Source organism: Cataglyphis hispanica, chromosome 4, assembly GCF_021464435.1.
Source record: "Cataglyphis hispanica isolate Lineage 1 chromosome 4, ULB_Chis1_1.0, whole genome shotgun sequence".
Classification (NCBI taxonomy): Eukaryota; Metazoa; Arthropoda; class Insecta; order Hymenoptera; family Formicidae; genus Cataglyphis; species Cataglyphis hispanica.
In genome coordinates this window covers 2,368,426-2,392,604 of record NC_065957.1, presented here as the reverse complement: position 1 = coordinate 2,392,604, position 24,179 = coordinate 2,368,426, and the positions used below count along the sequence as shown (strand labels likewise).

General features: G+C 43.3%; 1 protein-coding gene across 1 annotated transcript in view; it reads right to left on the bottom strand.

Moving 5' to 3' along the window:
• Nucleotides 1–24,179, bottom strand: part of LOC126848601 (titin) — a 40,070-nt gene that overhangs the window by 12,421 nt on the left and 3,470 nt on the right. The window contains exon 2 of the mRNA XM_050589595.1: nt 5,676–5,788. Coding sequence (XP_050445552.1) covers nt 5,676–5,766 — 91 coding nt within the window. The 5' untranslated portion in view covers nt 5,767–5,788. The remainder of the gene's footprint in view (nt 1–5,675; nt 5,789–24,179) is intronic.

Genomic DNA, 24,179 nt, shown 5'->3' with positions numbered 1-24,179 from the left:
ATTCAGTCGTTTATCGCATTATGGAAAAATTCAATGCAACATCCGTGCAATATATATATATATATAGAATACGGATCAAAGAGAATCATTCAAATTTTCGTAAATAATAATTAAGTTATCCGACATGCAAGAAAATTATATCATTTTATTAAATACATATATATTTCTGCAGAAAAAAAAAATTGCTATTGAGTTCCATAGATCTTATTATGGAAGCGAAAATTCAAGACATTCCGCGACGCAGGCAATTTCCAATGAATCGATTTGTACCAGGAATCACGACGACCCAGGCTTCAGGTGAATGGAAGGCCTCTTGTCAATCCCACGAGCGAATCGGGGCCCAAGCCGCGTGCCTCCACGTTATACAGAGCCATCACGTACGCGTGCACTGTGTCCTACCGAGACGATTCTTGTCTCGCATAATGGTCGGACTAAATTATTACGTTGCACCTTCCTTCGAAGAGACCACGGTCAAGGTGTCGTGTAATCTCCGTACGTGTTCTTCATTGGGCGTGCGCTAACTACGACGACACTCTTGCACAATACGATTATTCAACAACAGACAAATAGCGATATGGGCGGCGCTCATAATTGAACTCATAATGAAATGATCAAGGCTAATATTGATCGATAAAAGCTACTTATCCGAGATTTGTTCAATACCGTGACGAGAAATTGAAAAGAAGGGAAAAAAGGATACTTTCTACGAGAGTAATCTTCGTTGATTCGACTGTTTCTTAGAGATAACGTAAACTTGTCGCATCTTTCGAACGGTCCATTCGTCGAGTCTTACGATGATACGCACCAAAAACCGAGTGACTGCTTTTTGCCGCACAAGCGAGCATTTCCTTCGCTTTTTTTTTGCTTCAGCAGCGAACGATAAATTACCGTCGGTGAACTAACGGGATGATCATTGAGTGCGTACGACCGGAAAGATGCTGGCAAAAAGTTGTGACGCATTTCGACTGTAGTAACGGAGAATTGCATCGTAATGAAGCGCGATCTCGATACGAACGACGTACATTATCGGTCCCACGTACTTTCCGACACTTGTTTCTTATTCTGTCGTGATCGAAACGTACGGATGGCGTGTTTTTTTCCTAGAAAAGCAGCGAGAGTCGTTCGATAAATCTCGCCTACCGAGATAATGTTCTGCGCTTCGGATAAAAATACAGTTTTGAATAAAATGCATCGTACAAAGCCGCGTATATCGACCAAGGTACGCTCTACCAGAATCTCTCTCTTTCCCTCTCTCTCTTTCTCTTTCTGGAGATGTACTTCCAGAAGGGAATGCGGACCCTAAATCAATCTTGATCGCAAAGAAAAAGAACGACGTAGGAGTTTATCGGTATCAACAATAAACGCATCTTCCCTCGAATATAATATCCGCGCGCGAGATTTATATGTTCCTCTCGGCCGCCTCACTCGTAATCGAGGACAGAGAATCGCGCGTATACACACAGCACAAACATATTTTATATATATCTCGAGGAATCGCGGGGAGAATCATTATGTAAGTCGACGTACTCGCCGAGTCCTCCCGTTTCCTCTCCCGTATCGTCTCCCCTCTTGCCCCTCTCCATTTTCCTCTCTCACAATTGTCTCGTTCTTCGGAGAGCGACCCTCTCGGTTCCTCTCTCGCGATGTGTCTCGACCTGAACCCGCGTCCCTTTCTCCGCGTCTGAGCGCGAATGCGCGCGCGAACGATGCTATTACACTGCAGGAGAAGCGCTTGCGCTCGCGTTATGAAATCATCCCCGGCGGCCTTGCCTCGCGAAAGTTCATTACCATCAACCGCACACGGTCCGATGAACACCTGGCACCGCAGCCGGTCCCCGGTGTATTGCGTGCACGAAATTCTGCATTACGCACTTTCCAAGGTCGTGTTTTCCTTCGCCGCGCGCTTCCCGGGCCAGCTTATCCGCCTATGTGCTGACGAAAAAGATGAAATAATTTCATCTCCCATTGCGCGAGATGAGGGAAGAAAATCATCGCGCGACGAGATTTTCCTCCCCGTTGGCGATTCATCTCGCTCAAAACTTACGCAAATTCAGATTACGTGATAAAAAAAATGACGAGCTTTGTTTGCATCGGCGCAACCGTTAATGCCAATGTCACGGCGACCGAGAAGGTAACGCCGTGGAAACCTGGCCGACCGGTTTCTGGCGTAATACGCGCCGCGTGTTTCTTAGCGTGCGGTCCCCTCCCTTCCTTTCGAGGACAATCGATAAAAAAAAATTATATCCTCCCAATCGCGGGATCGAGTTCATTACCACTTCCTATATTATGAGGCGAGTCTGCGCGCCGTTAGATGCGGTAATGAGAATAATTCCCGGACGAAAGAAACGCTTGTTTCCGATAAGGGACACGGAATCTCTCTGAACCCACGATTCACTTCGCTGCACGGGAATGTCCCGCGCGCGCATGTTGTGTCTAGCGGGCATTGAACGCGCGATATCGCGTGATAATCGCCCTTAAATTTTCTTTGCGCTAAATCGGAACACCTCCATTTTCCAAAACGGATTAATCGACGCGATCGATTTAATCCACATCACGCTGACGTTGCACCCATACATTCCGTTATACCCTTCCTCGGATGACCGCTGCTGACCCGCTGCTCGCCATCTAAGTAGTCAAGAAGATACACAGACGAGAGGGAGAAGGAGAGAGCTCAGAAGAAGACAAGAGAGTGGAGTCCTCTTATTATGTACCGGTTACAACAGATCCTTTCTATACCCTCTTATCTCGCGAGAGAGCTCTTTCGTCTGAATTGACGGCGCGAAATGTATTCGCACTCGCTATTAAAAACGCATTGGATCGAGTCACCTCAAAACCCTCATTGTTCTGCTCCCGAGTGTAAGGGAGTCTTTACGACAGATTCATATACATCTCGGACAATTCGATTTAATCGTAAAATTAAGAGTTTGAGATCCATAATTTCTTTTCAAATCGTATAAAAATCTTGTGCATATACACGCACATATTTATGATCGCTCGTATGATCATATCTCACGGAATATTCGAGTACATTTAATAGACGCATAACTGTTCGCGATCCCACATCATATATATCTCAACGCATTTTTATGCACTCTAACTGTGCTATCCGGATTCTCTTCCAGCTCGCTGCGAGAGAGTCTGATGATACTTAATGATAACGACACTTTGCCAAGCATTAAATATAAATATGGAACGCCTCAGGGGTCAGGTGCGACCCCATGGCGGACGACGTACATACGTGGACCGTAAGTGGCGAACGCCGAGGTGAGGTACGCGGTCAGTGACATCCCGACGTGGGCACGCCGAGACTGACTACACCTCAGGGCTTACAGGTTTGACCAGAATTCACACAGCATCGCGTAACTGCAACCGCGCAGGAACCGCTACGCGAGCCGAAATGCATTCTTTTTTTCTTCCCTCGCCGATTTCGGATCCGAGTGGAATTCCGAAATTGACTTCTCCGCTCGTACATGGAATATCTCTCCATTGCGTTTTTCCTTCTTTTTTTCTTGACGTTAACGTAAGAAATAATTTTTTTGTTTGAATTGTGAACGAGATAGAGAGAGATATAGAAATGAAATAAATTCCCAAGGCGAAAAGAGAGAGATGTTCCTATGATACTTTGCCAATTGCGTATTTCTTATCGCGGATAATAATGATACCACGTAAACATGTAACAATTTGATATGAAAAATTGCAAAGGGTGAGCGTCGTTCATAATTTTCCAACGTAATGCAATCTGATATATCAGCATATTCCTCGATTGTCTCAAAACGACATATCCAAAAAGAATGTTACAAAACGAGGGATAAATTTTTCTGCAATGAAAACTTGTTGCCTATCGAAATCGACAATGTTCCTGATTTCCTTTGAATACAAACGTCTCACGCAAATGCCCGCTGTCACAAGGAAGATACATAATCCAGTAAAACTTGTCTGTCGTCTGAGGAATCGCCAGTGATCGAGCGCGTCGATCTCGATCGTCCTTGCTGTCTGCTCGATAAAAGCTTGAAACAAAAAAAAAAGGATACGAACGCCCGAGAGAGAAAGAGTTACAGAATCGCCAGGCTATTCCCGGAGTGAAAAAAAGAAAGAAAAAAAAAAAAAACAGAAAGAGGGAGAAGACACGCCGAGCGAGTTGCGGAATTCAATCGATCCCGTCCGTTTAACCACACCTGCTCTTCGTTGAAGCACCGACGGCCGATTGATGAAGGGGAGAAGCAAAACTGACGCATCCTCAATAAGCCTTCATTGACGATGCAACGTTTTTGCACGCGGCCGTGTTCGTATCGTTCGCATTTCTGAGAATGCACTTCTATCTATCGATCAATTGATTGATCGTCGTGAGCACTTGGCGCGAAATAGATTCGACTTTTTTGCATATCTTTTTTCTACGAGATCGCGAGAAAAATTACTTTCTCGAATAACGAATTACGAGAACCTGAATCCTTTTTTCCAATCGATGTTGAAGTACATTTTACAAATTTGCGGTTGATCGCGCTCGATATAATTTCGCATTATTGCCGTTTTTCCTCCCGGAAATAATTTAAGACGCGACAATTTAAAACCCAACTGGATCGTCTCACTCTCATATCGGTAGTAGGACTCGATAAGGATCTAGGCATACTGTTTGAAACCTGCTAGACGAAAAGGGAAGAAGCTTCGCGCGATACTTCGCGGAACGAGGCCTCACGAGGATAGGAAGGAGATGCGACCGACCGCCCGAAGGCGACCTGAGAATGGTCGAAGAACGAATATGGTGTGCCAGGTCCATGGGAAAGCACCTTGGGCCCCGACACAACCGGTGCCAGAGGTGAGCATTATGAGGTAATGTTCTCTCTCTCTTTCTCCGTCACCGGAGAAGAAGGGAGGCGCACGCGGATAGGTTCGACGGCCTGACAGAACGTGGCTCGCTCATTCAAACATTGGCCGGCCGACTCTGCGTTAGTCACACCAGGAGAATACGAAGAAAGAACGATCGCGGAAGTGTTCGTCTCTTTCTCTTTCTCTCTCTCTTTCTCCCTCTGATTTTCAGAAATTAATTTCAACGCACGACATACACATTCACGCTCGATTTTCAGACCTCCATTTTCTCGCGTCTCTTTTGTAATCTCGAAAAATGACGCGGCACTTGACTCTTACCGTCCGAGAAACGTGCTTTGATGAAACGTTGCTAAAATCACTGTTTCTTTTTTACATTGTTCGAAAAACTAGATTCTATCGTAAATTTCTATCGAATGAAACATACTTCGAGAAGCTAATCTCATCTTCATCGAGATTACTTTTACTCTCTTTTTTACCGCAATATATTCGACTTCTTATCGGCATTCTCCATGGATTGTGAAAGAGAGTAAATAATATTGATGGAAACAAAAGCGGTTTTTTTTTTCGTTTATAATTCGTAGGATATTTTGCTGCATTTATGGATGGATTGCGGATCGTAATCCGGTTTCCAGCCGGAGCAGAGATAATCCGATCGCGTCTTCGGACGAGCGAAAATATTTCTTCTCCACCTATGCCTTCCATTTCCTCTCGTGGGAGTCCGCGCGTTCACGGTCCTTCTTTCAAATAAATGACTCATGTTTTGTACGGCGGCTCAAGCGTGTCCGAGGCGTCGGAGCCAGATGAAAGAAAGGGAGATAGAAGCGTACCGAGATATTCCTGCAAAAACTTACCAGAATGTGTGGATCGTGACGCCAGCAGTAGGACGGCGGCCAGCCAAAGGATTATCCCGCGTCTACAAAGCGCGGCGCTCAACGCCGACATGTCGGCACTCTTCTTCCGTACCCTAAAACATGTAAATGATGCTTTCGTTAATTCGCATTATCCATGTAAGTATAAACTATAAGATCTCCAAGAATGTCGCTTTGTATATAATAATCAAAATAAGAGAGCCAATTTTCATGAAATTGATTTAAACGGAAAAAATCGCATAAAATTATTTATTATTTATAAAGCAGAGCATTTCCTCGAAAATATATCTTATCTGCATTTAAATATAATTGATTGTGAGCTTTGTTTTAAATATTACATAAATTAATTTAACCAACAAGTGAATATTAAAACGTTTCGAAACGTAAACGTGGATGGCATATATATATATCGGTCATCTCTTCTGCATTATGTGACAAATGCAATCGTTCTGAATATCTACTTATAGCTCCAAGTTAAACCTACTCAGACGGCTTTGCGAGTTTTTTCCCGTTATTTATATACGCGTAAAAATTCAACGAACCATTGTACGCTTATCTATTCCAACGTGGCGCGGTTAAAAACCGTATTTATCTCGCCGCATGACATTTTATCACATAACTGTCGCCTTGATTTGACAAATCGACACTTGGACGGACTCTGAAATCGAACCAGATTTATCTTAATTCTTTGATCGATCTGGCATTCGTGAATAAGTCAATCAATTGAATTGTGTGCGCGTATCGCTGTCTTATAATCGGTATTTAAATAAAAGGATTCAAGCGGTTGAATTCCAGCTAACATTTAATCGATGTCGGAGTAGAATCCCCTCAGGTGTACGATATATCACAATGTCAGAGTCAAGATGCCGCGGTTTGCGACGCGAGAAAACACTTGCGACGTCGCGGCGGGAGGCTAAATGCGATTCGTTCGTCTACCTGAAGCACGAACCGGCTGTGAGAGGCGTGGGTGCGTGGGAATGAGCACGCGTATTTGCACGAGACTACGCGCGTTGTGTGTGCTCAACCACCTCCGTGCTAGGCCGTGGTTGCCGATCCGGCGCCAATGCCCTCTCGAATCTCGCTTGATAAGGAGAGAGGACGGACGCGCGAAAAAGATTCGTAATAAAAGTTTAATTTTCAAGCGAGAGCATCGTAAAATCGAGCGCCGGCGCGTTTCACGTTACGAGAAAAGATCGTATCTTTGGGGTCTCGACCGAGAGAGATTACTCGGAGAAGCCGTCGACTCTCGCCGGTAAATGCAATAGATGAGGAAGAGAGAAAAATAAGAAGAATTCCCGCGCGCATAGGAAGAAAACTTTGGCGGCGCATACCAGCCGTACGACAGCGGTCTAATACAAAGCGGTACCGAGAGATAAAAGAGAGAGAGAGAGAGAGAGAGAGAGGCGCACGCGCGCATAGGTAGTTTCTCTTCTACCTGTCGACTTCATCTTTTCCCCTACGTGTATATTTCCCCTCCGCCACTCCTCTCCCCCGAGCAACGCATCTACCGGCAGCTCATTGTAATCCGAAGAAGGAAAGAGAAGGAGAAGAAGGAGAAGAAGAAGAAGAAGAAGAAGAAGAAGAAGAAGAAGCAATGTGAGAGAGCCGCGACACCTAAACTCGCGCTCGCTCGTTAACGTTCGTTTCATGCTAGCCGCGTTGTAAATTACGTTCCGACCGCGCGATCGTAATGAATCTCGCGCCAATGGATAAATCTGCGAGATATTTCTCAGCGCGACGAGACGGACCAATTGCGAAGCCGGCAATGCGCCGCGAAACGACACAGGGACTCTTACGTCATTGCGTATTCACGGTACGGTCCATTGAACAAGGGAATCTGGTGAATGAGCGCAATAGCGTCAATACAGTCGGGCATGCACGCTTTTAACATCTTTAGCCAAAGTGCTCGGTGTTGAAGTCCAAGTACTGTGCAAAATACTCTAAGATGCTCGTTCTTGTGGATTCCTTTCGCGAGAACTTTCCGAGAGGAATGCACGCTGCGTGAAGCTGTAACTTCTTTTATTCGCGGTAGTAAAACAGGACGCTCGTAACATCTAAATTTGCGTGGTCTAGAATTTTATTTCCTTCCATCATATACTACGATCCGCTACATGCATCATAATATTTCCTCATTTCTATTCGCACGAAGCTTTAAACTTATTCAAAGACTCTATTAAAGATGTATTATTCTGAATTATAGCACAAGTATCGTTTCTTTGATTTTCTACATGGAATTTTAATAAAGTCTGTTGAAAAAGTTGGAAGAAGAAATGTAAAAAGAAGTAAGAAGAAATAAGAAATAGACTTGATACTCATTAAGCATTTGGTTAAAAATTAATTTGATCATTTAATCTTGACGTTCGTCTATTACTCCGCCAATTTCAGTAGCCTTCGATAGAGTCGCGTTACTCTCGTATCACGTTCGATGCGTGCGTGACACGCGGGTCGCGTTCGCAACCCAGAAACGACACACCCGTGCGGTGACGCGTTATGAATGGAAATATCGGTCTAACAATGTGGCCCGGCTCCATTCCGTTCCGCGTTCGTCTCTTTGTCTCTCTCTCTCTCTCTCTTTCTCTCTGCCTCATTCCCTCGGCACGATCGGCATTCGCGTCGATTCACCCTCTTTCGTCGCCAGGTGCATTACTTTCCATCTTGCTCGTCCAGGAGCAGTAGGCGCGTCCGTCGAACCGAGACTAATTCCACTTGCGCTCTCAGCGCGGCCGCGCCGCGTCGGAAGGCACCGTGTCTTCGGGATGCATCGCGTTTATAAAGCGCGACGCGCGTCCAAGTGCATCGTCACAGAGTCCGACACTGGGTCTGTCGCGCCGATAAATTTACGTACGATCCGGCGGTAATTGCCGGCGATGACATCTTCCGGTTAACAGCACGCGCGTGATAATCGATCGTGCGCGCTACATATGTATGTACAACCGGATCCACTATCCGGATCCCTTTGACTCGAGTGGCTCGAGCTCGTGACAGGACGGACGCTCTCTCCCCCCTCTCGGATTAATCAATTATATTTTACGACGGTTAAATAATGAGAAATGTAGAGAGATATTTTCCGATTCGTATGAAAGTAATATTTCATGCTCTAAATCTCGATTCTTTTCCGTTACAGATTTTTTCAGCGTTTGTATTAAATATTGTAAATCGATTTTAGACATTTTAGAGATATGTCTTGTGAAGATATTATTATCGATTTTTTCGGCAAGTGCTCCGATTCAATAACCGATGCTAAAAAATGAAAAACAATTTTGACGAGACACGTAAGAAGCGCGAATAGCGTCCGGAATGAAGAGAGAGCTCGAGAACTCGATTTTACTTTCGCGCCCGCGCGATAAAATTATCTATGGTCTGATGAAACTCGAGACGAGTTAATACACTCTCGGCAACAACAGCGAGAGCGAGCGATGCGTTCCACGTCACGGCAAAGTAAGGCGAATGCCTCCGCTCTAATTAATCCGCTAATTAATGCGTCGTGATTATCCCGCGAATGGATAACATATTACATCCTGGCTCACATTCATGAGGTAACTATCTCTCGTCATTACTAATAACAGTAACGATCGCTATCGGGCTTCTGCAACCGCAACGGGATCTCTTTTCGCGTGCTGTTTTCGCCAATGGCGGACCATTCATTGAAACGTGAATAGCGGCGAATTAATTGTTATTAGTATTCGCGTTGTTCCTTGCAGACACCGGATCATCGGTGTCACGGGGTTAGGTCAAGTTCAGAGGCTAGTCCGCCTTATCCGCGCTTAGGAACAAGATGATAACGATAACGATCGTCGGGGAGGAAGAGCTAGAGAGATAACAGCCGGTCGTGCGATAATTGCGCCAACATAGGAGTTTGGCTTGTACAGAGGAGAGGGTACAGAGAGGCGCAGCCTCTCGAGCTCAAGCTAGGTGCATCCACGGGGCCCCGGTCCCGACATAGAGGCCGGGGTGCCGGCTGGTGGCAGAGGTTCCGTTACAGCCCGGAGGCTGCGTCCGTTCACCATTACCGTGGAACGCGGAATATGATTACCTTCACCTGAGAACAAACTCCTTATACTACTACGATCAACCGCTAAAAGGAGACCGTGGGCGAAGTTCGCCGTCGTGGATACCGTGTCCCGGTTTTACTCCGCCGTTCGCTAATCAGATTGGAGCCGGTCGGATCGACCGACTTTCCGCGGGGGAGACGCGTCGGAATTGTTCGGAATCGGCTCAAATCTGCATACAGAGCGATTGAACGCGATTAAACGTTTTAGCGTCATCGTCGTCAGCACATGCAACTAATTCTATCACGCACTGCGTATTATGCAAATCCGCAGTTCGATAATATCGTTCGGTAATATCGTGCGTGCAATGTAATTTGAGGAACGAGAACTGATCGCGCGATCGCGCGACGTATCAATTTATACTTTTATAGGAACGTAACGAAGTATGTACTTTGCTCTCGCGTAGGGACTGTTTAATCTCGCGCGAGTCCACTTCTCGCCGCGAGTCCCGCGCTTATAATATTCCGAGATTGATTTGTACAACTGCAACATATATTGTTTTATTTATGATGTCCCGCGCGCGAGTAATGGCACGGTTAATAATTTATGACAACAAATGGCCGGCGACTGAAAGCGCGTACTTCCGGCAAGATGGGTAGGTACTTGGCTCGCGTAGGTATCGTACGAGTCGAGGGGGAATGAATAACGGACCTGTCCGCCTCTTGTAAAAGGGATATCCGACGCTCGAGCCGCCGACGTGCTGCTTCATCTTCTTTGAGGACTACGCGAGTTTCGACGACTAAAAACCTGATAATTGACAGCGCGAGTACTGGTCCATCTCGAGCGCATTATTGGCATAACAGTATGTCGGTTCAGAACGTACATTAATAACGCCTCCAATGTGTCCTTGAGAAAGCTATAGAAGCGTACATATATCGCTACGTCTATTCAACTTGACATTGAAAATTTCTAAAGCGCGAAATTCATAAATATTCAAAAAATATTTATTGTCAAAAGATTCTTTTCTGTTTATCGCGAGAGTTAAATAAAAAAAAAAAACGATCTTTTCTATAATCTAATCCAATACTTCACAAGACACGTAGAAATAAGCCTTGATTAATGCGAATAGACTATTAATAAAATCGTCGTGCCGAGGGAATAAACAAGTAATTTTTGAACGAGTATAAAATTATATAGCCGCGTACAAAGAAAATCGTGAGAGACGCGGTCTTTACTTTGTTGCCGGTACTGTACGATGATCTCTGGTCCTTAGCGGGACACGATGCAACAGTCATAATTTCAGTTCCGTTAATAGGAAAGGCGCTTTGAATGCCGACGAAGGAAGTTGGAGGAAGAATCCACGTGATATCTGTCGCGATGAATCTCGACTGAACGAGGTGACTGTTCGCAAACGTGGCGGGCGTTTTTAGCTCATGGATCGGTAGCAAACGAGGTCGAAGGAATCGCGTGATCGAAGAGTGATCGACCATTGTACTCGTCGATGGCGAATGACTCCGGATCGGCAGCACGTGAAACGATAAAGTTCCACGATCTCGCTGCCATTGGAAGTATTTCCGATCTCCGTTCCGTTTAATCCTGAGAATTCTTCCATGATTAATTACGACAATTAGCGCATATGTCTGTGTTCCACATTTCTTTCTCGATATTCCTTCTCTCTCTTCTGAGGACGTGTGATCGCACGCCGAGTTTGGTGCACGAGGAAGCGCTCGTTGTCCCGGGAGCCCAGAAGAGACGATTTCCGCGTGCCAAGTGAACTGAACAGTCCTGTAGCTCGGCAGGATAGTTTGACGGTGTGGACCTTGTTACGTGATTGTCAGCGAGTGATCTATCGGCTTGAAACCGAGCCCTTGGTTGTTGTTTGAAGAAATCCTCGAGACTCGACGCGAGAATCAGTTTTCCATTCAAGTGACAAGATCACCTGTTCTCGATGATTACACACGATGGGCATCGTTAAAATTTGCGACAAGGTGCGGTCATTATTACAAGAATGTTCGGTACACGAAACGCCCGTGATCATGTTTGAAATTTCCCCGAGGTGATTATATTGCGAGGCAAGGGACCATCGGGTATTCATTACGCCTAATGATCTCTCTCGAGGTGCGCGCGCGTCTCGGCTCGACTCGGAGCGTAGCGAGTGCTTTTGGGTACGAACGACGGAACGTGAGGCGACGGTACGAGCGGAGAGGAGGAGAAGAGGTACTCTTGGAACAACGGGGTTCGATTACTCAGGGCCTCGACGTTCACACGAGGGTGTTCTCGAGCAACAGGTCAGCAACACGTACACGTACACTCTATTTATAGACCTACCTGGGCTAGAATTACGCGCCGCGCAGGATAAACCACCCGGACTCCTTGTGTTCCTCCTCAAGGATAGACGGCGCAATCCTCGCCCATATTAGGCTCGACGTATTAAAGTTATATTTCGCATTTTTTTTTGTTCGCGCTTTATCTGCCGCTGATCTTTGAAAATTGCACGCATTGTCTCGCACGATTTTATTTTTTATTTTATTTTATCATTAATTTTATCTCTACTGATTTCTACAAACATTTCGACAAATCTTTCCAAATCATTATCGAGTTTATATTTACTCACGTTACAAAATATCTACTCTCGATATCTCGACTTGATTTAATGGATTTCTCAAGCTTTACGTAAGAGACGGTTATTCGTCCTTGTTTCTAAATTATTCCTGTTAAATAATTCCTGTTCAAAATCATAAAAATACAATGATGGAAATAGAATTGAATATTCCTTGTTTGCCTCGAAAAATATCCGGATTTAAAAATAATCCCGCTACATTAAAAGTTAATCAGTTTTTTAATGACTCGCATTTTTATTCGAATTTTCGATGATGCCAATCGCGTTATACAAGACTCGAGAGAATCCATCGTTATGTTCTCTATTATCATCCGATAGTAGCGATTGAAACATCCCCTCGCTGTCTGTCGATCGATCGATCGATCGATCGATCGATTGGTCGTTCCATCGATCGCTAGTTCGCTCGGCAGCACGTAATAACGCGCATTATCGCAAGATACGCCTGTTTCATCGATATCGTAATACCTCATAGAACGCATTTCTGCCTCGCCCATAGCTTCATGAGATACGTTTTCCTCGTTTTTTACTCTGCTCTTTTTTCCGCCTAAACGCGCACCGAATAAATACACTTATTTGTATTATATCGATCAAAACAATCTCACAATTATATATCTTGACGTATTTATAACTTTTTAGAAATGGTTATAAAAGCTAATTTATAAATAAATAACGTTTGTGTAGATTTGTACTCTGCGAAATAAATAATTATATTATTTTTATCGCAAATTCGTAAAATTAATACAAGACATTTCGCGCGATCGTAAAATTTCACTATTAATAGCTGCTAATCTTAATAAAATATGATAAATACATGCATCGCTCGTTCCGAACAGGCGAGCTCTGAGCATGCTCTCTTTCAAACCTCTCTTTCCCCCTCGCAAACTATTACATACAGTTTTATATTTACACTCGCTAATGCAAGGTACGCAATGAGCCACCGTGCAATTAACTAGACATTATTACCGCGCGCATAACTTGGCTGCAAGTTACTTGCAATTCTTTGCGTCCGTCCAAGCTCCTGCGTATATCTCCGACGTATATCAAGGAAAAAAAAAAAAGCTAATGAAGGTGTAATCTCATCTTACTCGCCCGCCCGTCATGCTTTCAAGTTTCTTAGTTGCTACGAGAAACCCAGGTACGCACTTAAGCCGTTCTTCGTTTCCTCCTTATTCTGAAAAAATTTACACGAGACTAAGCAGCTTCCGTTTCTCTCTCTCATTTTATCTATCCCTTTTCCGCGGTATTTAAACCCTAGCTCATTTCAAAACTTTTCATTTTCATTTTTTATGGCGTACATCTTGTGGCTTATGTAATTCAAATTTAAATTTTTCTTTCTTTAAAGCATATAATGGATGGGGAGAGACGAGATATTAAAAACTGACATAAAATTTCCAAGGACTGTGATATCCTATCTTCCGTTTTTGTTTTTTTTTTTCAACTGTTGACAAATGATTTTACGACATTGCTGCTTCCTTTTCCATGTTGATAGTCTTTTCCTGTTCGTTGCGCCATTTGCTCACGAACGGGCCCTTTGAGAGCAAACTCACGGAACAAGCGGCAAGTTTCCAGCGAGAAATGCCACGCTCGTGTAAACATGAGGAAGGCCTCGGGAATGCAACGACTTCTTCACGGATAATCCATAAGTGGCTGTTTTGTCCGGCACGTAGCGCCCATTCTTGCGCCGCATTTTCATTGCGCGTGTGTGCCCCGTTGCTAAGTATTGTTTCCGTGAATGTAGTTATACGGCGTTTAAGATGTTATACACGATGCACTCCTCATTTTTATATTTCGCATTTTATCAATTTAAAATCTCCAAAATTAAGGTTGCAAAAAAAAAAACTAAAAACATTGTCACCATTAAAAATATGTAGAATTATAATTAAAAAAAAAAGGGGGAAAAATTCAGATATTATTCTCTGATGTATAATGTATAAACAAAATACGCCACGTGATAAATCGTCCAGGTATACGGGAGTTATTAGTCTCTCGTACTTTCGTTCCGGTAAGGCAATTACGTCGATGAGGAGTACATTAACCGTGTATTACCGCGTAAAGAAGTTTATGCGAGATTGAAAGCTGATGTGCGTGGTAAATTATTATACCGCGCCGAGTAATTGTTAATCGAAGATCTCGGGGCGAGCGGAATGGTGTCGCCGTCACATTTATTGGCAGGAAGAGAGACGGTCGCGAGAGTAATCACAAAGTTTAGGGCGCTCTCTCGATCGCGCCAGTTCGCATCAGGCCGCGTAATAACAGGAAGACACACCACGATCACGGTAATTAAAACACGGTACGTTATAATCTTCAGCCCATTAAAGCCCATCAATTACGGGCACTTCCCTCCCTCGACGAGCGGCGAGATCCCTGCATCTACGAGGCGAATAATTCTCTCTCTCAGGATGATGCTCTCGCGATAATGACCGTCGGGATGGACCAATGAGTTGATAGATTCTTGGAAAGGCGCGCGATTTAATGGAGTCGAAAATTCCGACGCGATGAATCTCGATTAGAACTTTTTCTTTTTTTTTCCTTTTTTCTTTTTGCGCATGCTCGAAGATGCCATCCCTCGACTTAATCATCGGCGTCGTCGCGGTGATCCTTTTGCACATCGCTCGATCGTGGGTAAAATTTCAACGGGTACGCGCGTTGCGCATCGCGTCGATGAATATGTAAAGCAAGCCGTCGTAATTACCATGGAACAATATCGTCGATCTGAGATTCCGAACGTTCAACAACGGTATCCACTTAATTATCGTAGGAACATAATCGCGGCCATTTAATCAAACGTATATGTAATATCGCAGCGGCAGAAAAACTAGTATATCCTGTTAACCCCGCAGCGGAATGAAATTCAATTAATCCCCGTGTATTCTGCTTTGAGCTCGAACGTCATCTCGATACCGATAAAACGAATGATATATTATGCGGTGAGTACGCGATGAAAAATCACTCCTAAAGCAGGATAGAGAGAGTGAGAGAGAGAACAATGCTTCAGGTGAATCTGACACCGGCCGAAGGCGTGGTAACTCAATAAATTGCGTTAATATAACAGACATCTCGAGCCTAGGGCACAATTGGAAGCAAATTGATACTCCTCGTTCCCATTCTCATTTCTCTCGAAGAGAATTCCAACATGTTTGAATAAAGGAAGGTGAATTGCCGCGAGATACAATCTTTCCGCGTTCTCTGTGTTAATCATTCTCCAATTTCCTCCGAAAGATGATGGAAGGATCATCCTCGAATCGAACGCGCGGATATGCAGATTAATACCCGATTATTCCCGCGCCTGCTGAGAGGCAGGCCTCTCTCTCTCTCTCTCTCTCTCTCTCTCTCCTCTCTTTTCCTTCCACCGTTGTTCGCATTTTCGCTAAAAGCCGGTTCGTCCGCTACCGCCGCCGCCGCGATATTATTGGTTGCCATAGCCTTAGCCACGATCTCAAGGAGCGGCGGAAATCGCCCGTTATGAGGAGCACCGGTGATTAATTATTATGCAAACTAGCGGTACCGACATTCCCCGTCCCTTGGATGCCCGTATATCCAGGTAGAAGATGCTGCCGCCGTTCGGTATATTCTAGCGCAACGCATTGCCTCCACTCGAGCTTTCATCGTCTGGTTGCCCAACGCTACCATCAATCCATCGCGTGACGTTAGCCTCTCTGTGGTTAGGCATCATTTCGCACCTTCTCAAATGAAAAGTTCCGACGCAAGTGGCAGGTCCGTCGACGCGATCGCGATTTGCTCCGAATGGCGAAATCGTACGATAATTGTCTCGGATGAAGAGAGAAATATAGACGCATTAGAGATATGTGTAAATAGATTGTCTAGCATTGCCGGCTCAATGGAATTTGCCGTCGTCATTCTTCTAGATTAGCATACGCAGCACAGTCAAATATATATTTAAAAAAAAAAAATATATATATATATATATATATATATATATATATATACATACATTTATCCGGAAGAGAATTTTCGCTTCATACGCGCGCTCTAATACTTACGATAGCTTACATAATACGTTACGTTGTATAAAATAAAATTTTTCCCGGATGTGTTACTTTGATGGCAACATTACGCAGCGCGTGCAATTGCGGAATGACAAACGCTGCACGATTGTTTATACAATCGGATGGCCTACGCGTAACCTTCGATGATTTCAAAATGTCGATTCCGCGTACGGTGAATTACCTCATGGCATTCTCGAGACGTATCTTAACGTCTCTTCTCGAATCTCGACGAAGTATAGTGGGAGGATCGAGGAGGAGAAATATCGAGGAACACGAAGCGCGAACGATCGCGAGTAAGTAATCGCAAATATTTGCCGACGCGCTCGAATGTGCGGAAACTGTCAGTCGCGTACATACATATAGCTCCCTGAGACTTATACGGGACAAATAATTGCCAAATATAACGAGCCTAAGTAACGTCAACGTACGTTTTTCTCATATCCAGTGCGATGATTATCGGAAGACATTGCGAGGCGAGACGCATAGATATTATACGAACGATGTAAAATCCATAATTCTCGAGAAAATGACAAAAAAGTGGTTCGCACAAACCGGACGCATCTTATTACTATGATAATTTTCTCGACGTGAGAATTCATAGGATTTCCCGAGTTTAATCTTACATCCCATCGGTCTATTCAGTATATTTTCCGGGTGCTCGTAATTAATATTCTCAAGCAGATTTGAAAATTTTTTAATGCGCTCAACTTTTTAAATGCCTAATCTATTTTAGCGGGATTAAAAATTTGATTCTTTCCTGTATATTTTCTGAAAGTATGATGTCTGAAGAATATGCTTTTCAAATCTTATTAAAAAATTTGCAAAATTGACAAAGTTATAACAAGACTGAATAGGATAGCGTAGGTATCTTCAAATAAAATTTAAAATTGACGTACTGCTAAAACTGAATAAAAACATACTACATAAAGCGACAAAACAAAAAAAATTTTAAATATTTAAAAAAAGTGTCTTAAAAATTGTTAATTTTTCTCACTGCTAGAATAGACTGGGCCCATAAAGCGAGCCTCTATCTGGCTATCCTCCTTTAAACACAGCCTATCTCGGCACGCAGGTTACGCCCAGCAGAAGCGCAGAATCTCATGCAAATATGCCGTGGTGCATCGCGTGTACACAAGACCGCGGAGTAATTACAATAATAATGGCAGTCATAACAGCGTGTACCCCCCTTCCCTCCATCCTGACGACGACAACGACGACGAGCGGACGACGGAATGGTCCGCGCGTGGGAGCAAAAGTATTTCCTTCATCCCTCGATGCGAGCCTGTGTACACATCGGGAAACTCTCGAAGTCGGTGTCTCATCGCTGGCGCAAGGCGCTGTTTGCCTTGCATTTACACGAAATCCCTGAAACACAGTCGAGTTTGCTTTGGGTGCGGCGTGGCGCGACACGAACGCGACGCGACGCGGCAGCGCCCGTACGAGGCCGGAAAAGCGGGACCCCTTTAACAAGTTTGAGGGGTGCCACGCCACTTAGCGAGGAATCGGCGTTGAGCAAACACGCCGATGCGCCATGGGAAAGTTTTTTTCCCCGACTCGAGTCTGCGCCTCCGGCGAACGCCCGCCTCGTCTCCTTCCGATCCCGCGGATGCGGGAGAGGATCGATGGAGATGCGGCTACGATTAGCGACATATTGCATTTATTTGTCGCGCGTCGCTTTCATGAGTGATTCGGAAAATCTTACAGAGAGTAACCGCGACGGTGAGATTTCCACGTAACATCGAGGTGAAGGAACCATAATGACGGGATAATGCGAGAGGGCAGGAGGCGAGTTTGAAGAAAACGGTGATTCTATTCCCCAGGAAGAGAAGAACAAGCGCACCTGTACGCAGCCCGGACTTTACCGAAGTAACATGCTCGATGGCCTTAGCGAGTCACGATAGTGATTTCTTATACGAGGATTCCAGATCGCGACGCGACACGACGTCCTGACTAGGAAACCAGTACAAGGAAGTACAGAATGAACGATTACTGGAAGATTCCAACTTCTAGGAAACGTAAGTGCGTAAGTGCGTATGTTCACGAAAGAGAAAGAAGGTGTCGCAATTTTTCGAAATTTCTAAAACATAATCTTGTGGTCGTTTAACTAAATAAACTAATCTTCAGGATATTTATATAATTCTTTCATAGTTTCATTTTATGATGATACTCAGGTTTGTTTTACCGCGTTTTAACATAAACAAAATTTAAATATCCCATAGAAACAATATAAGAATAAATAAACGAGAAATTTGTCGCGATAATAAAATGATTAAAAAGGATATTCAGAAAGGAAAAATTTCAAAATAAAATATTTCTTGCGAATCTCAAACTTTCGCGTCTGATAGATTCAGCTGTATAAATGCAGCCTCAAGTGCCGAAGGATTGATGAAAAGAGCACGACGACAATGTTTGACTCGTGCTCGAACTATACAGCAGAATATCATTCTGATCTGTGCCCGTCAGGGAGACACCTATGCTTCTCCATATAAATAGTACAATGGAGAGGTCGCAAAGGAAATGGCAGTAAAGATCAACGTCTTATCCAAAGGTTCAGACGGGGAAGAGGAGGAGGGGCAAGGGGACAAAGCGCACGGGAAGTAATGTTACGATAGTAAACCGGATGTGAGACCGCGCGTACTACGAAGAGCAACCAACTTACCCGGCCGACTTTTGGTAGCGGATTGCGGACCCCGACTTCGCGAAATGGCAAGTCTTGTCGATGACGCTCATTCGACCGTCAGCCTCGAAACGATAATCGTCGCCTGGGGAATCCGCGAAACAATAGGGTCAAGTCGCGGCACGCAAAATGGTTTTATTTTAATTCACAAAAATTTTTATTCTCCTGGCATCTCGTCGATATGCTAATATCGAAGATATAAAAAATTCGCAACGTCGCAAAAAATTTATTCTTGCGAAAATATATTCGATTTTTGTCATCGTTGAAAAGATATCCTGGATGGAAATCGTATTCGTATATGATGATTGCTGAGGATAACTCGGAAGATGGAGCAATCTCTGGCTATATTCTGACCCTCAATTATAATGAGGAATCATTTTCTCTGCGAGATGTACCTATATGATTAGTGTGCGAGTACATGCTTGCAATTGAAAATGAACAAATTACATTGATGTCTTTATCGCAAAGATTGTATCAGAGCAGCTTAACATTTCGGAGCTAATTTCTGCAAATAGGAGTTTCTCTCTCTCTCTCTCTCTCTCTCTTTTGTAAATCTCTTGATATCATGTCGAATCAATATGCCGCGAAAACATCGCCAAATTAGAACCGTGCGTTCTATCACCGTCAATTGGACGCGATCTATCGGAGGAAAGACTAGAAAATGCAGCGAGATAAAATGAAATAAAATAAAACGAGCGAATGCATGGCGGATGAGAAGTAAACGAAGGGAAACGAACGAGAGAAGAAGATGCGCGTGTTGCTACCCTTCATACGCGATAGAACGACCGAGCCGTAGTCTGTTACTATCTTATTACAAGGCTCCGTAAATGGTCTTCATCAAGGTAAAACCGTGTTCCACTAGGCCGGCGTTTCCTCCCGCTGTTCTCCCTCCCGCTTCCCCTTTCCGTTCTTCTCTTTCCTATCCTTGCCCCCTTTTTCTCATCCTTTTTTTTTCTCCTTTTTTCTCATTCCTCTCCTCGCTCCTCTTTTACGCGACGTTCGCCACGGTGATGAAGGAGTCGGCAAAACCAGCGCGAAGGAGAAACCTCCTGGAGACTCCTCTCTCGCAAGGAAAAAACGAGAAAGGGAGAACGAGAAGCTGGTTCGACGTTATTAATCTCGGAATGACCGTCACGCGCAGAGACGGTCGTGGCTCTTCGCCGCGAAATAGATGGATCGAGGGTACCCGACGCCGTGACTTTCAGGGTTCATTCTTCACGGTCGAGCGATTTTCGCCTATGTATCACTAGCGGACGATTAACGATTACGCTCGTTAAGCGCGACAGTTACTTTTCTTTACGGGCGATTGACGAAAGAAATATGAGTATAAAAAGTGTCGCCGACACTGGCAACGCTCCTCGTCGAAGACGAATGGTTCCGATGAACTTTGAATGCGGGATCATTGCAACGATTTTATGAGACGTGTCAATAATGATAAACGACAGGAGGAAGAAAGATGGACGATATGTATAATCTCGACGAGAATTTTAACAAATACATATTTTCTTTAAAATTATCGAAAAAGACGATTGTTTATAATAACACCTTTTTAATCAAATTAAACGATAAATGTTATTCCCATTATTTGCTCTGAAACTCAATTTATATGATGAGTCTCACATTTTCAATTTACGAATTGTTAGGGAAGAAAATAGAACGTGACTATGCGTTACATCATCTTCGATTAGTCCGCTCTCCGGAGTATATCTCTCGGTTACCGCGGAAAGGATAATCGTGCGAATATTCCGACAACAATCGTAGGAAGTTGTGGGTAGGTGGAGGACCACGAGCGTTTACGAATAAACGACGCTACCGGGCATTTCCTGTGCGTCACGGTCACGCTCTATTTTCCAACGAATCTCTGTCCTTTCTTTTTTGTACCTTCCGCGTATAATCGCGCGTTACCGTAAACATTAGCGATACACGATCGTGCCACACGGACAAATTAGCCGGCTAATTACTAACCGCACGACGTGGTAGCGAACTTGGAGCGCGGATTGTCCATGGATTGTCGGGACAGAAAATTTACCGTTACACACAAGAACTCGATTACCAATGGAGATTAATTCTCGATATCGGGACATTAAACGCCCTCTCATTCGTGAGAGAGCGATATGAGCGGACACATCAGCGGCGAACTTGATAGCGAGCTGCTACGATCCAACTAGTATAACGGCCTATGTCTCACGATATTACATGGCATTTGTAAGCAAGTATACTTGGTAGCAAGTATACCCGCGCCGTCTATCCCGTGCTGTCGCCCATAATTTATCGCCACCGGGTCGACGTTACGAATTATTTGACAGATAAATCGTCGGTGAATTGTGACGACTTGTCCCGTTGATCCACGGAAAGAAAGAGGAAAAGAGAGAGAGGATACACAGCGCGGAAGACAAAACGGAGAGACGCGTGTCGCAAAGGAAAGAGACAGACAGGTCACCGACCGGTTCCCGGTGACAATTCTGACGGCCGACCAACACACCGGCCGTCAAGTATTCCTACATTATTAACGGAACTAGGCCAACGGTGCAGGTTCACTAAGCCACGATGTAAACTGGATTATCTTTCTTTTCGTCTCTCTCTCTCTCTCTCTCTCTCTCTCTCTCTCTCTCTCTCTATATATATATATATATATATATATATATATATATATATATATATATATATAGTTGTTTCTAAAATATTTACAAACGTCGACCGTCTAATTAAATTTGATTGCAAATTAATTTTGGAATAACACTTTATGTTGGAATAACTCTTTATGCTTTATAGGGCGTTTCAGATCAGGTTAGAGAAACTTCAGGATCTTATAGGAAATTGAATTTGGAACAAAAATAAAGTTCCTTTATTTATTGATTCTGAATGTTCACGTTAGAAATGTAAACAAAAGTGCCTATGTGATCTACAAACGCTACAAATGTATGTAGTGTTTACATAAAGACGTTCGAAAGTTTGTTTTCACAGTTTCTGTTTTTCTTCGTTGTTTTGAGTTTATTTTCTTTTGAACGCCTTATCAGAATTACAACGAAAATAATGTAATTTAGTTTGTTATTTAATTACCTATTAGATTTATTTCATTACTTTTCTCAAATAAATAAAGGATTATTTTTAAAAATCATCAAATAAACATGATTTTTTGACGTTTATTAGTTATAACTTTTTAACGAAGCGTTTCCGAACCTATATTTACAGGAACTTTTTTGTTCCAAATTCAATATTTCTTATAAGATTCTCAAGTTTCTCTAACATGATCTGAAACACACTGTATTTATGTAGCTATTTTTTCAAAAAATAACACTGTAACAAAATTGTATATAAAAAATGTAGTATTCTTAAAATATTTTTAATTTAATTATTCAGCATATTTTGTGTCAACAAAAAATAATTTTTAAATCTTGCTCACATCTTTCTTCCGAATTATTGTAATTTTTATTAGCGCATCGCAAACAAATTTTTATAAGCTATATACATTTTTGAAATAAGTTTTGTCTTTTTTTTAAGAAATTGGGACATTTTTATCTTTTACAATTTCACAAGTATTGTTATACAATCTCAATTAATGTTATATTATTAATGCAATTAAATTTTATAAAATAGATAGAAGATTACATCGTGATAAAACATCTTTTATAATTTCTTTTTTTATAATAATTTTCATCAATTTCCTCATATATTTTATCACAATGTAATCTATCCACTTTATTAAATTTAATATTAATGGTATATTAATTGACTGTACATGAATTCTTGTAAAATCGTGAAAAAAACTAAAATGATCCGATGGCATTGAACGAACGGGGAAACGGAACCGCGCCTATATTCATCGATTAGCGTTCTGAAAACCGTTCGTGCGGTCGTGCACCGTACGTGGGACGAGGTAGCGTGGCGTGGGGACGATTCGTGCGCGCATTGAAATTCCCTCCGATCTCGCGGAGGCCGAGTAGCCGATTTTTATCGAGTACACGACTGGTTACCGGACGGCACTCATAAACCGCATTCGATATCGGGGAACGGTCCAACGCGCGCGGAATAAAAACCACTCGAGCGGACAGGCACATTTGCGATATTTCGAGACAAGAGCCATTCGGACATCGAGAGGTTCTTTCGATGAACGAAATGAAGTGACGGGAGGAGAGTACAGTCGAAAAGAAATTGTTTCGCGTAATAATATTTTACGGCGACGGGAGATGAAAATTTCCACCGCGAGATAATCGATAGAGCGCGGCTCTCATACGTGATGAGTTGAAATTTTTGCGTGTCTGGAGCAGCGCGTCGGTCATAACCCGTCGCGCAAAGTAACAGACAGAGAAAACCGATAAATTCATCATTCATATTCCACGACTAAACGTCAAACTTGATTTATTCGGCGCGACAGATCGAATGCATTTTACAAAATCAAATATCCAAGTGGTATGCACGTTCCTACTTCATCTCATCTCATCTCATTTCATTTTAAAACACGGGGGGGGGGGTCAACGTACTCGGATCGATTCGTCAAAGTATCGCTAAATTCAGCCACGGATCCCTTGTCGTGAACGATCGAAGTATTCGCCAATTTATTTCGCTACAATAACGTAAAGTCGATCGGCTAGTTGGTAGTATTTTTATACACGTTGTTTGTAACGCGCTGTCCTTTTATAATCGGAGGCCGACGGCCGTCGGAGCGTCTACCTTGCTTGGTTTTTTTATCCGTAACGCTCTATATCGGGAAGATTATCGGCTCTACGTCGATCGATCGCTTTGAGAACCGTCGTCATTCAAAGTCCGGCGACGGTCCGACACGCGCCTCGTCCTTTTGAAACTTATTGTAGCGTGTGTGTGCGCGCGCTCGTGACGAATACACACTGCCTCGTTTACACATACGCACACACACACCATTCGTCTCGTTCGTTTTTACCGTTTTGCGAATATTCGAGTCGAGCGCTCGGTCAAGCGTGGGCCTAAAACGAGCCCGACGAGGACACGTATACGTTTCACGGATCATTTAATATCTATATGATAATCACTTTGATGTTTTGAACAATTAATTTTGCTCGATTTATTTTTATCCATTCGATGTAGGATCGTAAATATATTGTTGTAAATATAATTTAGATGTAAAAAGCAAAAGGAAAAATCAATTAAAAAAGATGGATCGAGCAAAAACGACATCTGTCAAAGTTGCGCAAATAATGAAATATTAGGAATGTAAAA